At 40.0% G+C, this 18820-nt stretch overlaps 1 protein-coding gene across 8 annotated transcripts in view; it reads left to right on the forward strand.

Annotated features, from left to right (window-relative positions):
- Window positions 1-18820, forward strand: part of REPS2 (RALBP1 associated Eps domain containing 2) — a 185952-nt gene that overhangs the window by 136756 nt on the left and 30376 nt on the right. For all 8 annotated transcript variants that reach the window (XM_079764421.1, XM_079764424.1, XM_079764423.1 and 5 more), the window contains one exon: window positions 3747-3808. In XM_079764421.1, the coding sequence (XP_079620547.1) occupies window positions 3747-3808 (62 nt within the window). The remainder of the gene's footprint in view (window positions 1-3746; window positions 3809-18820) is intronic.

Here is an 18820-nt window from a genome sequence, read left to right on the forward strand (position 1 = left end):
TCTCTGAAATCAATAAAAATATATTTTAAAAAATCCCTAAGATCTTGATATTTTATAACTGTGCCTAGACTTAGAATGTGGCTTAACTTGTCCCATAAACCTTCAGTTCTCTTTATACCTATCATCTCCTAAAGAAAATGTGTGGACTTCACGTGTTGTACTGCCTCAGAAGTGATCACATCTGTTCATTTTGTGCATCCCAATGCCTAGCACAGTGCCTCACACATACCAGTCACACACTGTTTTATGATTGATTGCACCTACCATGGGCAAGGTGATAGGAAAAAAAATACAAAGACAACTCAGAAACATTCTTTGCATCAAGGATCAAATAAATTTCAATTAGACATATAAAGAACCTTTCTATTAAGCTTTCTCTTTCTGCTATTATGTTTTTAATTTCCAAATGCTCTGTCTTTACAAATAGCATTTATCTCTCATTGAGACTTTCCCTGATGACTCTATTTAAAATTGCATTCCTAATTCCGACCCCGTTATCTGTAGAATATACGTTCCATGAGGGTAGAGGTTTTTTCCTATTTTTTCCCCACTAGTATTTTACCAGAATCTCAAAGTGTCTACCACATAGTAAATGTTTAAATATTTCTGGAATAAGCTGGATTATTTTTCTGACAGTATTAATAATATACATTTAAATTTTTTCTCCTAGTATAGATCTAATCTGTTTTTTTGGTGTTACCTTTTTATATTTTTACTAGAGGCCCAGTGTAACCTCTCGCAATCCAGGACCACTTGGGGATGTCGGACATCCCTCTCACAATCTAGGACCGCTGGCTCCTAACCGCTGGCCTGCCTGCCTGCCTGCTTGCCCCAACCACTTGCCTACCTGCCTGATCACCTCTAACTGCCTTTGCCTGCCTGCCTGATCACCCCTAACCACTCGCCTGCCTGCCTGATCAACCCTAACTGCTCTCTTGCCTGTCTGATCACCCCTAACCACTCGCCTATCTGCCTGACCACCCCTAACCACTTCTGCCTGCCTGCCTGATTGCCCCTAACTGCTCGCCTGCCTGCCTGATCACCCCTAACCGCCTCTGCCTCGGCCCCTGCTACCACGGCTTCATCCAGAAGGACGTCCGGAAGGTCGTTTAGCTGTCTGGTCTAATTAGCATATTATTCTTTTATTATTATAGATTGCTCTTAGATTAGAAAATTTTCTGCAGATATCTGGTGATACTTCATGATCTGTTTATATTTAAGAATGGGGGTTAAAAGCTGACTGGAGTAAAAGAATAAATGGATGGGACTTGCCATCTGTGGGCTTCATGGTAGAATGATCTTGTTTGGCTGTGGGGAGCCGCACGGCCATGGCATACTCAGCCCCAGGGTGTTTTATGTGCCGCGCCAGCTCAGCCAGGTTCAGTGACCCTGAGTGGGGGCGGTGAAAGGCTTAGAAAAGACAGACAAGAGAATGAAAGCTGGGTCTCGGTGAGATGCTGCTTCCCTGATGGAGAGACAGCGCCACGGACTACAAGCTGTGTCTTTATTTTGTAGCCAGATGCCACGAGGCAAAGTAAGGGTGTGGTCAAGATGTTTACAACATTCTTGTGGGTTTCGATCCTACTCTATTACATGCACCTGATCAAGCTTTGTTTACTTGCAGCCTGTATCACTCAGGCACGTGGGGCCAGTGTTCGGACCACAGGTTCAAGCTCACAACTCCAGCTGTTGGCTATAACTGTGCTGGGAGGGCTCTGCCCTCCAAGCTGGGACTTGCACGTGGCCATGAGAGGACTGTACCCTCTCGTCAGTCCAAGGCTTGAACCTGTCCAAACACTGTAGCTGTGCCCCACATTTGGCCATCTTGTTGGATATTTCCTTAAGTTTGTGTCTAGATCTTCCTTGTTGACTGGTCCAATTACCTGGAGCACATTCTCCCACTCTTTGGATATAATAGTCTGGGAGCATAGAGGAAGAGGGCTGGAAGAGACTCAGCCTCCAGAGTACATATGTAACTAATCTTCCTGTTTTCAGTATGGCCCTCATGCCTTCACCTGGCCATCTTGGCTGGAAGCAAAAATCAGTTTAATTAAATGGCATATTTCTCAGTCTTCTTTTGTTAATAAAGGGTTGTTTTAACAAACACATTAATGCTGGTGCAAGGCTTTTCCCTTAAAAGCGCATATAGATTTTTTTGTTTGTGTTTTCATTTTGTTTTTAAAGTAGTTGGTAATTTAAAGGCCCAGTCCATGAGTACCTATAGAGTAGGGGCCCTGAGATGTATAATTCCTGAGGCTTTTGTCATTCTCTGTTGCTGCGTGCTTTGTTATTGAAGGCTGTTCAAGGTCTCATCAACTTTGGAGTTTTGACCCACTGATTATTTCATAAATTTTAATGAAAGACAGATTGAGAGAAATCCTTGATGGGGCCACATGGTTGTACAATATTTATGCACTGGCTTAGAATGAAAATCTCTGTGAAATTACTGAGTTACCTTTGTGGAAAGCCTCAAACTCCATCTTCTACCTTGTCTGATCTAGCTAGGACAAATCAAGAGTGATTTGCAAAAACTATGTTCCTGGCACATTGCTATGATTTATTTTTAAGGCACAGAAAATTGTCTAAATATTAGCACACATATTACAGATTTGCAAATAAACTATATATAGTTATATAGAGCATGCTGTGCTTTTCTAAGGAGTCTGTAAAGAATGTGGTTTAACTTGCCAGTGTGTAATAATAAACTTATTTTTGTGTGATTATGAGCTTTATTTATAATTCAATAGCAGATGTTTATTTTCATTAAGTCATAATTAAAATGTTTTTGGCTTAACCAAAATTTCCTCTATAGCTCACAAAATAAAAAAAATTAGACTGAAAGTTTCTTTCAAAAGATTCCCTTCAGATGGGACCAGGTTATTTTAGAAACAGATTTAATTATCCATGATAATAAGGATTAGGGAGCAAAAAGGAAATTGTGATCTTTGAAGAACTCCTAAATATCATTTTAGTCCATCACTTCAGCTTCCCCTACTGCTACCAGACCCACTCACTCACAGGGCACTATTGTTGCCTTGGGATCCTGGCTTTCTTAGTTTCTGCAGCCTATTCACTGAGCCAATGAACAGTGTAATAGCCCAAAGCTAGGGAGAACAAGGATCTAGATTATTTGAAACTAAAAAAATTAACAGAATAATGAGCGATCGACTGTCTTTCCTGTGCTGAATTCCAATTTTTTTTTTTTATCAAAGGGTGTTTTTTCTTACCATTTTACACTTTCTTAATCACAACAGCCTATATAAATACTTGAATATTGGGTGGGATAAAAATGAAAAAAAGGGATTAGAAAAAGCATGTACTCTTTTTTTTTTTTAAAAAAAAATTAAGCCTTTAGATGGACTTTAACAACTTAAATATGTTAAATACTATTCCTGCCTTAGCCTGTCTTGCTTAGTGGTTAGAGCGTTGGCCCACAGATTGAAGGGTTTCAGGTTTGATTCTGATCAAGGGCCACGTACCTTAGTTGCAGGCTCAATCCCTTAGCCCCAGTTGGGGTACATACGGGAGACATACTATTAATGTGCATCTCTCACATCGATGTTGATGTTTCCCTGTCTCTCCCCCTCCTCACACTCTCTCTTAAAAAATATCAGTGGAAAAAATATCATTGGGTGAAGATTAACAAAAAGAAAAAGTAACAAAACATGCTATTCCTAGTTAACAATCAGAAGTTGTGGTTTATTTTGTTTTTGGTGGTCTTTAACAGTATATGTTTTTCTTTTCAGCTACTAAGTCAGGATTGTTACCTCCACCACCTGCGCTCCCTCCAAGACCTTGTCCATCACAGGTAGGAGACAGATGTTGATTTCTATAAACTGTTGGGTGGTAGAGAACAGCTGTCCTACCACTGTGCTTCCTTTGTGAGGATGGATCGCCACACAACTGGCCAGTCAGGTTCCCAAGATCTGAGAATGGTTGAATTTCTTCTTAACTAGCTAGTCCCCTAACCTCATGTGGAAAAGGGAAAGTTTTCTCAATAAGCAACCAAGCAAATGTGTACTAGTTCAGTCTTGGCTGTAGAAGGTTGCATGTGGTTTTCATACAGACAGGGAGTAGTAAATGGGGCATCTCTCTAATTGAGGTGGGGAACATGGTTTTTCTGTATAGTGTATGCACTCTTGGTGCCTATAGTTTCATATGTATTTTAGGAGCTGTGCTAATTCTGAATAAACTAAAAAGAAATGCTTATTAACCTGGGGTTAGTGCTGTGGTTTGGGCCCACAGTGCTTTCTTTAGGATAGTATTTTCCCTTGGAAAAATAAGCTGAAACAGCAGGAATTGGGAAAGCATGTCACCAAAAGCTCTTTCACCTATGAATTTATTCTGCCTTATTTACATGTGCTACTCTGGCCTTATTCATCACTATTCTTTGTAGAGTTGAAAATGAGAAGCAAGCAACAAATCTGTGGAGTGTGGTAAAGGGTGCGACAGATCCTTCTTTTCATTACTTTCTGCTTAAGCAACTTTCTATCTTTAAAGACCTTCTCTGACTTTTGGCAGAAAATGTTGGGCAATTTCTCAGTAAGTACTCCCAGTTTCTAACGTATTGCTCTGGGTAGTTCAGAGCATACCTTTCCATATGGAGCATCTCAGGACTTGCTGAGTCACTGAAACCACTTAACATTTGCTTGTCCTTTTAGAGAATTAGATGGCTTTTGGCATCCACTCAAACTTGAGATGTAAATACCGTGAGGTATTGATTTCCTGTTTCAGTTTGAAGTGGAATAAAAGCCCTGTTCTTCCTTACCACATATAAACAAGTGAGAACCTCGTTTCCAATACTCCAGCAATGGCTTTAAGAGATGTTGTTGGATAATCTGTCAATAAGTATTTATCGAGTCTCTGCTATATATCTAATGCCAAGCTTTAGTTCCACCCTAAGCATTTTTCTGGTTATAATTTCTGCTCGTTTAATTATTGACTCTGTATATTGAGCATTTACAATAGACCAGGCATTAAGCAGAGTGCTTTCAATGCATTCTTTCATCTTCACAAAAATTCTATGGCATCGGTACTAATATTATCCTTTTTGTTTTTACAGATGAGGAAATTGAAGCATACAGGGATTAAGCAAGTCACCCAAGGTGACATAGCTAGTAAATAGTAGAGGCAGCTCCCAAACTGAGGCCCATCTCCTGCAGGTCCCTCCCCTCCCCTCCCCATCATTGGAGTCAGAATGTCTCTGTATACAGGAAGACAGTGATCCATAACACTGGCAATTGAGGCTTTCACCACATCCCCCTAAGGAGGACCTAGATGAGATGAGGCTCTGGATTTGCACCAACAGCAAACCTGGACTTTGTCACAGCAAAATTAGTGGGCATTCTGCCAGCTGCTGCCTTCAAACTGGGGCTTGGGAGTCACCTGGATGAATGAATGGAAGGCCTGTCTGAAAGGGCTTTTGTGACCAACCTCCTTATCTTTCTCCCGCTGTGCAAGAGCCAATAGTTACTTCTCCTTGTGCTTCTGCTATCAGCAGTCCGCATCTGAGCTTCTGGAGGTGGGCTTCCTGCTTGCTTTGGGGCTTAGTGACCCAGGGTCTGACAGGAGCTGGGACTTCTCAAGTCACTGTTAATGTATGAGACTGCTGCCTTGTCTGCTCCATTTCCCATCACAATGCAAACAGTGAGCCCAGCACTCAGCACAAGCCTTCAACTCAGCTGCCTAACTATGGAGATCTTAGACTACAGAAACAGGTGTGTAAGAATGCAGGCAGGAAGCCCCCCCCCACACTCTCCATCTTTCCTTCACTGTAAGTGGGGCACGCATATTCAAAGGAGGAGGCCCTGGGTAATAAACACACGATTGTCTTTAGTCTGAATATTGGTCCAGGAAAAACTCACCTAACCACTTGTGTGTTTTTGTGTTCCCCAAACTACTTGTGATAAAAAGGTCTCTGGGAGACATTACTAGGGCCCTGTGGTAAGACACATTTGCAGGCTGTTGCCTCTGTGCCGGCTCTGGGAGATTCCCAGTGCATATGAGCCCGTGAAAGGCTTTGAAGTCCTACAATAAAGAAACCTGGTCAATTTTGTTAAAGCTGGCAATTTCCTAGCTTGTGTGACCATTCATCTCTTCATTTTTAAAATACCTATTCATATCCGGAGAGCTTAGTGGTTAGGAAACATTATTATACACCAGCCTTAAGGTATTGGTAAGAACATTTCCAAACCCCTTTCATCTGTCACCTCATATCTATATTATGTGATTAAAGCTAAATTTTTATATCTTTTGCCAATAGTTTTTTTTTCTAGAAAATGAAAAAGAAAGTTTACTGCACATTAGCTTGGGATTTTAAAAATTGTTATGCTTTCAGTTTGTTGTGTTTCCTTCCTCTCTTTCCTATTCCTTCTTGCTTACTCTCTTATGAGGTTGTTTCTACCACTAAACACTCTAAATTCTTCTGTGCTGTTGAATATTTTTGAATGTTCCTTGGACAATCTTCCTGACTTTGGGAAAAATATATATGCAGAGTGGAGGAAAAGTAGGTTTGCAATTGTTCACATGGAAAAAACACAATAATTAATAAATAATAATCCTATATAATAAAAGGCTAATATGCAAATCAACCAAACGGCCGAAAGGTCACTATGATGCACACTGACCACCAGGGGGCAGACGCTCAATGCAGGAGCTGCCCCCTGGTGGTCAGTGCGCTCCCACAGGGGGAGCACTGCTCAGCCAGAAGCCTAGCTCACAGTTGGTGAGCACAGCGGCAGTGGCGGGAGCCTCTCCCACCTCTGAGGCAGTGCTAAGGACCCCTTGGGGGCTGTCCGACTGCCGGCTTAGGCCCGCTCCCCCTAAGCCAGCAGTTGGACATCCCCCGAGGGGTCCTGGACTGCAAGAGGCACAGGCCAGGCTGAGAGAACCCCCCTCCCCCAGTGCACGAATATCGTGCACCGGGCCTCTAGTACACTAATAAACTGCATTTTGCATACTCACAACTGTAAACCTACTTTTGCCCCACCCTGTACTTAACTACAGATATTTCTTTTATGGGGCTTAAACTGTAGTACCTAGGGGAGAAACCAGGAAGCCTGGTATAATTAAAATCATTATATTTATTAGTAGTTCTGAGAAGAGATTAAGAGAAATATTTTTGAATTATTTTTGGCTTTAAAATTTTCATGTTATTTTACTTGCTAAATGGGCAAAACTAGGTTTTAATAAATAATAAAATGTTTTATTTCCTAGAAAGAAACACTTTTACAAACTATGTGACCCATCAGTGATGTACTTCCAGGTTTTAAGTATATAAGAGAAAAGAGTTTGGCCCTAGCCGGTTTGGCTCAGTGGATGAGCCTTGGCCTGCGGACCTAAGGGTCCAGGTTCAATTCTGGTCAAGGGAACGTACCTCAGTTGCAGGCTCCTCCCCAGCCCCGGGCCTTGGTCGGGGTGCATGCAGGAGGCAACCAATCATGTGTTCCTCTCACATCACTATTTCTGTCTTCCCTCTCTCTTCCATTTTCTCTAAAATCAGTGGGAAAATATCCTCGGGTGAGGATTAAAAAAAAGAGTTTATATGTTTGCAGCTGCGTGCACAAAGGTATATTTAGATCATTTCTACATATACCAAAAGTATATCTCTACTGTTATTAAGTGAGAGAGATGAGTATAGGTTTTCAGCATGAAACACAGTTTAGCTGGCCTCTACTTACACTAAGCACCACTGTGATATGAACATCTGGATTAAGTTATACAAATGGGGCCCTGGAGTTAGGAAAAGGAATAAATTCAGAGAAACAGATCTTTTTATTTTTCATACTGTAGGTAAGATCAAGAAGGACGCAGTGACTGTGTGAAGAATCAAATGGTTGGTGTCCCACATTTTCCTGTGGACAGGCTAGAGACCAGGGCATGGTATTTTGGCTCAGCTCAGAAGAGGTGACACACTCTTTTATTTTTTTAAGGAGACTGATTCATAGCATAAATGACTAAAAGGTGATTAAAGTTAACTCTTTCATAGGGAGCAGTGTTAAAATGAGAGTTAGTTAAGCTTATTAGCTCACTGTGTGCATATAAGCTAAATGAAATGCCATCTACAGAGCTGGTGCTTGTCCTGTAGGTCAGTTCTCTGCTAAGGGCCTAGTTAGTACTTCAGGAGCTAACTCCCTTTAATAGTGTTGATCTCATGCCAAATTTCTTATGGCAATTGTAATAGAGCTTCAGCTTCAATGTAATTATCTTTACTAAAGAAAAGATTTTTTTGATACAAAGCATAATCTGTTCAATTTTATATTAGCACCACATTTGATGAATCTGGGCTCCCTGTAGACTAATGTGCTCAGAATTTTCCTATTTATATCACTAATGGCTCACCTTATAATGGCAGGTGCTCCTCACCAGCAGTCTGATGAGTACTAAAGTAGCACTATAAGAAGAAAGCATTATGAAGGAAGCACTTTATCAATACTTTGAAGCTTAGAGAGACAGAAGAGGGTTTCATGGAAGGGCTGAGGTGACGAATGAAATGAGTTTTATTTTTAAAAGTTTTTTATTTTTAAAAGTTTTTTTTGTTAATCCTCACCCAGGGATAATTTTTTCCATTTATTTTTAGAGAGAGTTGAAGGAGGCGGGGGAGGGGGAGAGAGAGAGACAGAGAGAGAGAGAGAGAGAGAGAGAGAGAGAGAGAGAGAGAGAGAGAGAGAGAGAAAGAGAAAGAGAAAGAGAAAGAAGAGAGAAACATTGAATTGAGAGATATATTGATTGGTTGCCTCCCGAATGCACCCCAAGTGGGGCCAGGGATCGAACCTGCAATCCAGGTACATGCTGTCGATTGAGGATCAAACCTGAAACCCTTCTGTGCTGGGGCCAATGTTCTAACACAGTGGTCGGCAAACTCATTAGTCAACAGAGCCAAATATCAACAGTACAACGATTGAAATTTCTTTTGAGAGCCGAAAACCGACTTCTGCGCATGGGCCACGAAGTTTCAGTCGCACTGTACCTGCGTGCCCACACGTGGTATTTTGTGGAAGAGCCACACTCAAGGGGCCAAAGAGCCGCACGTGGCTCGTGAGCCACAGTTTGCCGACCACTGCTCTAAACAACGAGCAGCACGGGTCAGGTCTAAAATGAGCTTTACAGAAACAAGATAACTTTTCTTTTTAGATGATTGAGGCATTCAGTGATTGACTGTAGAGAAAAAGCAAAGGAACAGGCATGCAAAGAGGTCCCCATGTGTTCCAGGAACTGCCTGAAGTTTGGAAAAGCACGAGATTTTGGGGAAGAGACATCTAGTGTTCGGAGGTGGCAGTGAAAAAAGCAAGTGGCCCACTCACTCCAGTCCCGTTGCTGCCAGAGCTGTGGGAGAGGAAGGACCTCCTGACAAGAGAGCTCTGTCTGAGAGCAGCCCCTTAAGACAGAGCGCAGGGTGTTACTTAACTTAGCCCAGCAGTGCTCATCGTTGTGCACCCTGGAATCATCTGGGGGAACTGAACCTACTGAGGTCTGGGTCTCATACCCAGAAATTTTGGTGTGGGGTGAGGCTTGGGAACTGGGAGTTTTAAGAAGCTCCTAGGTGATTCTGAAATGCAGCCAAGACTGAGAAGCAGTGATTTAAGGCAAGAGGAAGGAAGGATTATTCAGTGAAGATGTTGAAAATATAGGAGATTTGTTGATGTTGTGCCATGAGTTCTTCAAGTGCACAGTGGAAGGCTTTCTTGAGTTGGGGAGGGTGGGAGGTGGGAGGTCAGATTAGGGCTGCACTCAGATCCCATGGGGACAAGAACCCAGATCACGACAGTGGCCTGGGACTTGGGCTTCTTGCGATGAATGATGCCCACAGGGTAAGAGAACACTATGGGGAGGTTTTGCTGGAAGGACTAGTCACTGTGTGCCACAGGTCCTGTGTGTACTGTTGTGATGGACTAGCCATGAACACAGATGGCTAATCTCTCATGTAACTTTGTCATGTGCCTAGAATAAGGTCCTTAAGGCAAATACTACACCCAATAGGAATATGCTGGGCATGCTGCTCTGTTTCAAAGCCAGGTTGCTTAGATACAGCTTTTTATAAAGTACTGCCTTTGTTTCATTTAGAAGGAAAGATTGAGGCTCACATAAACTCAAATGACCACTTGGAGACCCTGAACTTCTGAAATATTTGACGGTCTGTGTTTTAAAAAATACCCTGTCCTTGTAAATTAATATCCTATCACTTCAAGTATTCTTTCCATAAGTTAATGGAAATGAGAAAATTAGACTAGATGGCTCCTTCTAATGCTTATGGTCTCTGATTCTGTGTCTTATTCTTCTGTACAAGAAAATTTTGTTGCAAATATAGATGAAACATCATCATACACAATTGGAGAACAAGATGGCTTAGTCCAGTGGTTGGCAAACTGTGGCTCGCGAGCCACATGCAGCTCTTTAGCCCCTTGAGTGTGGCTCTTCCATAAAATACCACGGCCTGGGCGAGTCTATTTTGAAGAAGTGGTGTTAGAAGAAGTTTAAGTTTAAAAAATTTGGCTCTCAAAAGAAATTTCAATCGTTGTACTGTTGATATTTGGCTCTGTTGACTAATGAGTTTGCTGACTACTGGCTTAGTCTAATTTCTCCCTGCTCTCCCCTGCTAAGTACAACTAAAAACACTGGATATAATATAACAGAAGGAGGACTTTGAAGGATATAAAGAGGAAAGTAACTGGCTAGGGTCTTAGGACCTGAGGAATGGCATAGCAGTGAGTTCCCTGAAAAAAATTTTAAAGTCTCCCATGTGTTCTGGACTGGGCACTATAGAAACCTACAACCTGGAACCATAAACAGACACAGACCAAAAAAAGCCCCAAGAAAAGTCTACTGTCTAGCCAAAGGACTGGAAAATGGATAACCAAGCTGGATATAAATCTTTGGCAATACCTGCCCTACTCCAGCCAATCACCATGGATACCCTTCCCTCTGACATCAGCAGAGACCAACTGAGGAGTCTGGTATCTTACCCCTTACCTGGTGGCAACCAGCCCGGGGTGGTGCTTTCCTACCTGGCAGAGATGGCTTCAACAGAGACCAAAGAGGGAATCTAGTCTCCTAACCCCAACCTTATGGCAGCAGGTGGCCTGGGAGGCACCTTACACCCCCCACAGACAGTGTCACTGGAGACTGAGACTTCTCCAGATTAGCAAAAACTCAAGGAAGTTGTCACTAGTAGACCTGCCCTATAGGAAATGCTAAAGGGAGTCTTCCTGGCTGAAATGAAAGGATACTAGACAGTACCTTGAAGCCATATAAAGAAGTGAAGAATGATAAAGGTAGCTACATTGGTAAATATAAAAGCCAGTAGTGTTGCAGTGTGGGTTTGTATTTATATATGATTTAAAAGGGAAATACTTAAAACAATAATTACTGTATTTTATGGCGTATAAGATGACTTTTTAACCCAGGAAAATCTTATATGCCCAGTCGTCTTATATGCCGGAAAATACGGTAATTGTAACAGGAACGATGGAACAGAGGGTGGGGATTGTTTCAGAAAAGGTACCGTATTTTCTGGTGTATAAGACGACTTTTTAACCCAGGAAAATCTTATACGCCCAGTTGTCTTATACGCCGGAAAATACGGTATGTATCTGTTAATGGGCACATGTATAAATATGCAATTTGTGATAATATATAAGGGGGCAGTGGGGCTGTAAAGGAGCAGAGTTTTTGTGTATTATTGAAATTAAATTGGTATTAATTCAAATTTGATTGTTAAAAAGTTATGATGTTAACTGTAACCCCTGGGTAACCACTAAGGAAAAAAACCTAAAACATACAGAAAAAATGAGAAGAAAAATGGTACACTAGAAAAAAATCAATCACAAAGAAGACAGTGATGGAGGAATTGAGAAACAAAACAGGTATAAGAAATAGAAAATAAATAGCAAAATGGCAGAAGTAAATTGTTCCTTAATAGTAATTATTTCAAATGGATTAAAATCTCCAGTTAAAAGGCAAAAACAGAACGGATTAATAAATATCCAACTATATGCTGTCTGCTCACTTTAGATCCAATGATACAAATAGGTTGAAAGTAAAGGGTTGTAAAGAGATATTCTATATACATAGTAACCAAAAGAGAGCTGGGGGTTTATACTAATATCAGACAAAATAGACTTTATGACCAAAATTGTTATAAAAGACATAGGACATTATGTATTGATAAAATGGTCAATCCATTAAGAAGATAAACATAAACTTATACACACCTAACAACAGAGTCTGAAAATATATGAAGCAATTCCTAATGGAATTGAAGGGAGTAATAGACAGTTCTACAGTAATAGAGACTTCAATAGCTCATTTTCAATAATGGCTAGAACAACTAGACAGAAGATCAATAAGGAAATAGAGGACTTGAACAAAACTATAAGTCAACTAGACCTAATAGATATCTATAGAACACTCCACCCAAGAACAGCAGAATATACATTTTTCTAAAGTGCACATGAAATATTCTTGAGGATAGTCCATATGTTAGGCCACAAAACAAGTCTCAATAAATTTAAAAAGATTGAAATCATACAATTATCTAGTCTGACCGCAATGAAATAAAATCAGAAATCAATAGCAGAAGTAAAATCAGAAGATTCATTGATAGGTGGAAATTAAACAACATATTAAAAAGCAATGGGTCAAAGAAAAAATTACAAGTGAAATAGAAAATACCTTGAGAAGAATGAAAACAAAACATATGGAATGCAGTGATAGCAGTACTCAGGAAAATTTATAGCTATAAACATTAAGTAAGAACAGATCTAGTACCTTGAAGGCATTATGCTAAGTTAAAAAAGCCAGTCAGAGAAAGATATATACTGTATTATTTTTAATTTTTTTCTCTTTGTATGACTTCTTTTATATGTGGAATCTAAAAAACAAAAAATTTATCTCATGAAAAATAATCACATTGTGGTTAACCAGAGGCAGGGGGCAGAGAGTAGAGGAATTGGATGAAGATGGTCAAAATGTATAAACTCCCAGTAATAAGTACTGGGTATATAATGTACAGCATGATGACTGTAGGTAATACTGCTATATGATATGTTTGAAAGTTGCTAGAAGTGTAGATTCTTCCTAAAATTCTCATCAAAAGGAAAAATATTTTATTGTAACTACTAGTGTATTAGTAGATTGGATATTAACTAAACATTGTGATGATCATTTGCAATATATGTATGTCAAGTCATTATGCAATACACCTTGTGCTTATACAAAACTATATGTCAGTTATCCTATATAATAAAAACATAATATTCTAAGTGTCTGGTTGTCCGGTCAGCTGTTCAACCAATCAAAGCGCAATATGCTAATGATATGCTAAGGCCACTCAACTGCTTGCTGTGACATGCACTGACCACCAGGGGGCAGACTCTCCAACTGGTAGGTTAGCCTGCTGCTGGGGTCCGGCCAATCAGGACTGAGTGAGATAGGCCGGACATGCCCTGGAGCCCTCCTATGGTCCCTCCCAAGCTGGCCAACCCCCACATTCCACCCCGGCCCCACGCAGGAGCTGCCCCCTAGTGGTCAGTGTGCTCCCACAGGGGGAGTGCTGCTTAGCCAGAAGCCAGGCTCATGGCTGGTGAGTGCAGCAAGCACAGTGGCGGTGGCGGGAGCCTCTCCTGCCTTGGCTGCAGGTGGACAGTAAGGAGTGAGGGGTCCTGGACTTCGTGAGCCCTGGACTGTGGGAGGGATGTCTGACTGCCGGCCAGGGATCGGGCCTAAGCTGTCAGGTTGACATTCCCCGAGGGGTCCTGGACTGTGAGAGAGTGCAGGCTGGGCTGAGGAACCCTCCCCCAGTGCATGATTTTCATGCACCGGGCCTCTAGTATCTTAATAAAACTGGAAAAAAAGAAGAGAACCAAAGTCAATAAGCTAACTTTGCATTGTAAGAATTAGCAAAGAAGAGCCTGCTAAATCCAAAGCTAGGTGAAAGAAGGAAATAAAGAGTAGAGTAGAGATGAATGAAATAGAGAATAGAAAAACAATGGAGAAATAAATCATTGAAACCAAAAGTTTCTTTTTTTTTAAAGATCAATAAAATTGGCAAACCTTTTGTTAGACTGATCAAGAATGAATTTAAGCTTGTGTTGTCCTCTGGTCAAAATACAAGGCTATATTTTAAATTAAAATCAGGTTTTGATAAATTTATCTCTCACTGTGGATAACATTGCTTTGAATTTATCGAAGTTGAATACTCCAGTAAAGTGGTTCCGTTTTAAGGTATTTTTTTCCTGGAATGACTTTGATGGTACATTTTGCTGTATGTTCGCTAGTTGTAGAATTGCTTCATAGATTACTCAAAGAGCTAATCATAGCTTCAGGTTGGTGTAGCATGAAGAAACAGTTATGGTTTAGACCAACATCTGTTGATTAAATCTCCAGAGTTCTGCAAGTCCTCTTACAAGGATTTATTAAAGGAATTTGAAAACTCCTATTCTCAAACAGTTGGCACTGAATGAGAAATTCAAAAGGCAAAGGAAATGGCTGTAATGATAAGTTCAAGGAGAAGCGAGAGTGAGAAATAGTGATGAAATACTGGCATTGGAATAGAGGAGAATAGATTAAGTATAAACCTCTCTTTTTTTTAAAGGAGCACTTAAAGTTTGCCAACTATCAACAAATGCCATTAGAATTTATCCCAAGAACTAGTTCAAAGGAAATGAAGAATTCTATGATGACATTTCTTTTAGTAGTATTGATAAAAATAAAAAACAATACAACATAAATGTCTAAGAAGGATGCTCTGGTTAAGGCTCTATACCCACCTAATAGAATATTAGACATCCATTAAAATGATTACATGGAAGGTATTAGAAAAGAGGGGTAACAGCCACCTACAGAAATGTTTCTTGATTGTACTGCATAAATGTGCATAGTAAACCTTGACACTAAGGTTTTCTGCTCTCTGAAGGTGATCTTGAAGGTCCATGGAACATAGTGATTGACCCTTTTGCTGTGGTCAGATTTTTACTCACTTTTTCAGTGATATTGGCCAGTGTTCCCTTCCCAGTGGATCTTTGAGGTTCTTGACTCCTCAGTGAATTTCCATTAACTTTTTAAAAAAATCCTCACTGAGGACATGCTTATTGATTTTAGAGAAAAGGGAAGGGAGAAAGATACATAGAGACAAACACACACAGAGAGAAAGGAACGTCTATCAGTTGCCTTCCGTATGTAACCTGACTGGGGATCAAACCTGCAACCTAGATATGTGCCCTGACTGGGAATCAAACCCGCAGTCTTTCTGTATATGGGATAATGATCCAAACAACCGAGAGCCACCAACCAGGGCTCCACTAACTCTTACTTAGCAGTTTAAAGGGGTCACTTAAGTAATTCATTTACAATTTAGCTATCTTTATATAAGTACATTCTCTAGTTTCAGAAGATTCTATATGAGTAGTATGTGTGTGTGAATTGAGGTATCCTTGAAGGTCTCCAGTTGTTTTAGTCCTAAATGTCAATGTCTACTCTTAAGCATTTGGAGGTAGACTACTAAATAATTGGTAGTAGTTTAAATAGATGGGGAAATTAGGCAGTTTTTCTTTTAAAGATATCCTTTTAAAAGCTATCTGATATGACAATTAGACTAAAAATAGTCATCACAGCTGTATCAGAATAAAATGACCGTGGGGAGCTACTTTTAGAGACCATGGTTCCAGAACTTGTGATAAGACATATAATGATGCATAATCATATAGTTGGGATGGTTCCAGCAATTGTGAGGTTCAAATAAACAGCTTACTGAAATATATCAACTAGTAGTGTTTTTAATCTATGTTTTCTGGATAGTAAAATCTTACTGTCTTTTCTCTTAAATGGTAATTTTGCTGTGTATAGAATTATAGTTTGAAGGTATTTTCCCTCAGCAGTTTGAATGTATTAACCTCCTTCTCTTCTGGCATTTATTGTTGCTGCCATTGAGAATTCTACTGTCAGTCTATTTTTGGTTTCTTTGGAGTTTCTTTTCTCTAGGGTGGCTTTTAAAACTTTATCATTATTTTCGATGTTCTGTTTCAATTTCACTGTGATATGTCTAAGGCATAGATTTGTTCTTATTTATTCCAAGATGACACTTGATGTGCATTTTTCCATCTGGAAAAGCATGTCTTTAATTTTAGAACATTCTTACTAGTAATAATATCTCTGCGGGTTTTGATTCTCTATTTATTTCTTCTATTTTCTTCTCAAACTCCAATTAGCTATGTTTCTATGCCTGTTAACACATCTTTTATTTCCAGAAATGGCTTTTTTATCTTTCTATGTTGTGATCTCTCTAGGCTGGCTCTGGATGAAATTTCTGTCTCCTAAATTAATAACTCTTTTTATATAACTGTGTATGATTCTAGGTTTTATAATCTATTTAAAATATTAATCTGTTCTTCTTACACTTTTCCCAATTTCTGTTACATACTTATCTCTTTTTTAGAATGTGTTCTCTAATTTTAATTTTGGAAGGATTCTAAACATAATTTTGTAAAGGTTATTTTAAATGTGTTCTATTTTCTTTTTGCCAGGAGTAAATTCATCTTTTTTGTGGGCTGTTTTAGCGGTTTTTTTTTTCTTCTTCATGCTTTTTTGGAAATTTGTTTAGCAGTCTTTTTTTTTTTTTTGGCTTTGTCAATCCTCACCGGAGGATATTCTTCCATTGATATCTTTAGAGAAAATGGAAAGGAGGGAGAGAGAGAGCGAAACATCAATATGAGAGAGACACATAGATTGGTTGCCTTCCATGTGCGCCCCAACTGGGGCCAGGGGTCAAACCTGCAACCCAGTACATGCCCAGACTGGAAATCGAACCGGCGACCCTTCTGTGCACAGGCAACACTCTAACTGCTGGGCAACACCAGCTAGGGCTACCAGTCTTCTTTTGAATTGGAGTTGACATTTCATTCTCAGTTCTCCGAGTGCCTGTCTTTCCAGCAGTTCAGTGGAGTCTCTACCAACTACACCCTACACCCCTGCTCCAGTCTAGCCCAGTTCTTACACTCAGTCATTTTTTTCTTCAGGCATTTTCTCCTAATCTATACTTTGAATTTTTATTTTCTTACCAGTATCTTACATATCAGAAGGTTTTAATCTCAACAGAATCCAATTTACCAATTTGGTTCTGATGTCAGGATCGTGCAGATGGCACCAGATGGTGGCTTGGCCCAAGACCAGCCTGCAATATTATATCTGCTTCCTCTTCCTTTCCTAAGAGGATAGCCCTGAGCACCTTCACAGACTCCATCTTGTTTTTTCCCCCCATCTTGATTTTGCAGCTTACAGGTAGTGAAACACACTTGAACCTCTGGATTCGCCTCATGTGGGCATTTAAATCCTTGTTATTCTGCTGTGTACCAGCTCCCAGCTGCCTCTACCTGCTTCTGAACTGTCAGCCTGGCCTACACTTTGTGATTTGGTCCCTCAGGGATCTTTATCTTGCTTCTGAGCTGTGTCTAAGCATTTTGAATTTTAACACTTTGGTGCCTATGCGCACATCTGTCATTGCATATCATTTTATGGAAGAGGAAGTTGAGGTTCAGAAAGCAGAAGTGAGATACTTGGAACTTTACAGCTAGTAAGTGACAGAGTCAGCTCTGGGAAGGAGAGCTGGGAAAGGTGTCTGTGGAAGTGCTAGGAATTTGATGATAAGCATTTAGAGAGAAAGAAAAATAATTTATTGTGTCACAAAAATTAACTATAGATCTGCTAAGCAAAAGTTAATAGGAATTACTAGTCTCTGTGCCCATCAGTAATTTTCTAAATTTGAAGTATTCCCTTACATTAAGCTAAAATTCTTATTACAAAGTACCTTCCCAATGCAGACTTATATTAATCTTGGTCAAAATAGCTTTCACATTTTGGTCAGTGCGTCATATTTGGTGTAGCAAAAGGCCAAGTGTAACCCTTATCCTGCCTTCTAAAGGGGAACAAGGTTACAATTGGCTTTTTGCTACATCAAATATGGCGTACTGACCAAACTGTGAAAGCTATTTTGGCAAAAAAAGACAGAACTTCAGCATCATAAATAATTATTTTCAAAGTTGATTTTAGAAGTACACAAACCATAGAGGCATTGTGATTCTTATTTATTTTATTAATTTACAAAGCACTTCAAGTATAGTGCTTATGCATCACTTTTCCAAGTGCTTTACACATATTAACTCATTTAATGCTAGCAACCATGTGCAATAGGTTCTGTTGCTATCCGCATTTTGAAGAGAAGCAAACTAAGGCACAGAGAACTTTAGGAATTTGCCCAAGGTCACTCACAGAAAGTAAGTTAAAGCTGCAATTCTGACCCTGGCTATCTAGCCCCAGAGTGCCAGCTCCTCCTACTATGCTGTGCTGTACAACCACATCTCAGAATTATTTTCTTAACCTCTCTCTTTGTAACAACTGAGTTGACATGTTATCTTGGTCAGGAATATATTTTATGTTATGAACCTCTGAACAAACTAGCTTTATACTTCACCACTGATAGCTTGTTTTCTTTCTTGGGCTTCCCCCTCCTTATTGTTCATGTTCATGATATTGTGTAAAAGTTACTTTGCTAACATAATTCCTTTGGAAGATGCCATATGTTCATGCAATAATTCATCAGGTGTTAATGGAATGTACTTACCATAGGGCCACACTTTGCTGAGAGCTGCAGGAGCACAAAGGTTGTGATATACTCTATCCTGTAGCTCCTTCAGCCTTCCTTACTTGCATGCCTAATACCATCCACTCTTAGTTTCTCATAGTGTGCATGTATAACTGTGCCATTTTCTGTGTGTCTCATTTAAACTCATCTCCTCATGCTTTATTGTCAAGGGTTGTAAGCAATAGCTGG

The sequence above is a fragment of the Cnephaeus nilssonii genome (assembly GCF_951640355.1).
Source record: "Cnephaeus nilssonii genome assembly, chromosome: X".
NCBI lineage: Eukaryota > Metazoa > Chordata > Mammalia > Chiroptera > Vespertilionidae > Cnephaeus > Cnephaeus nilssonii.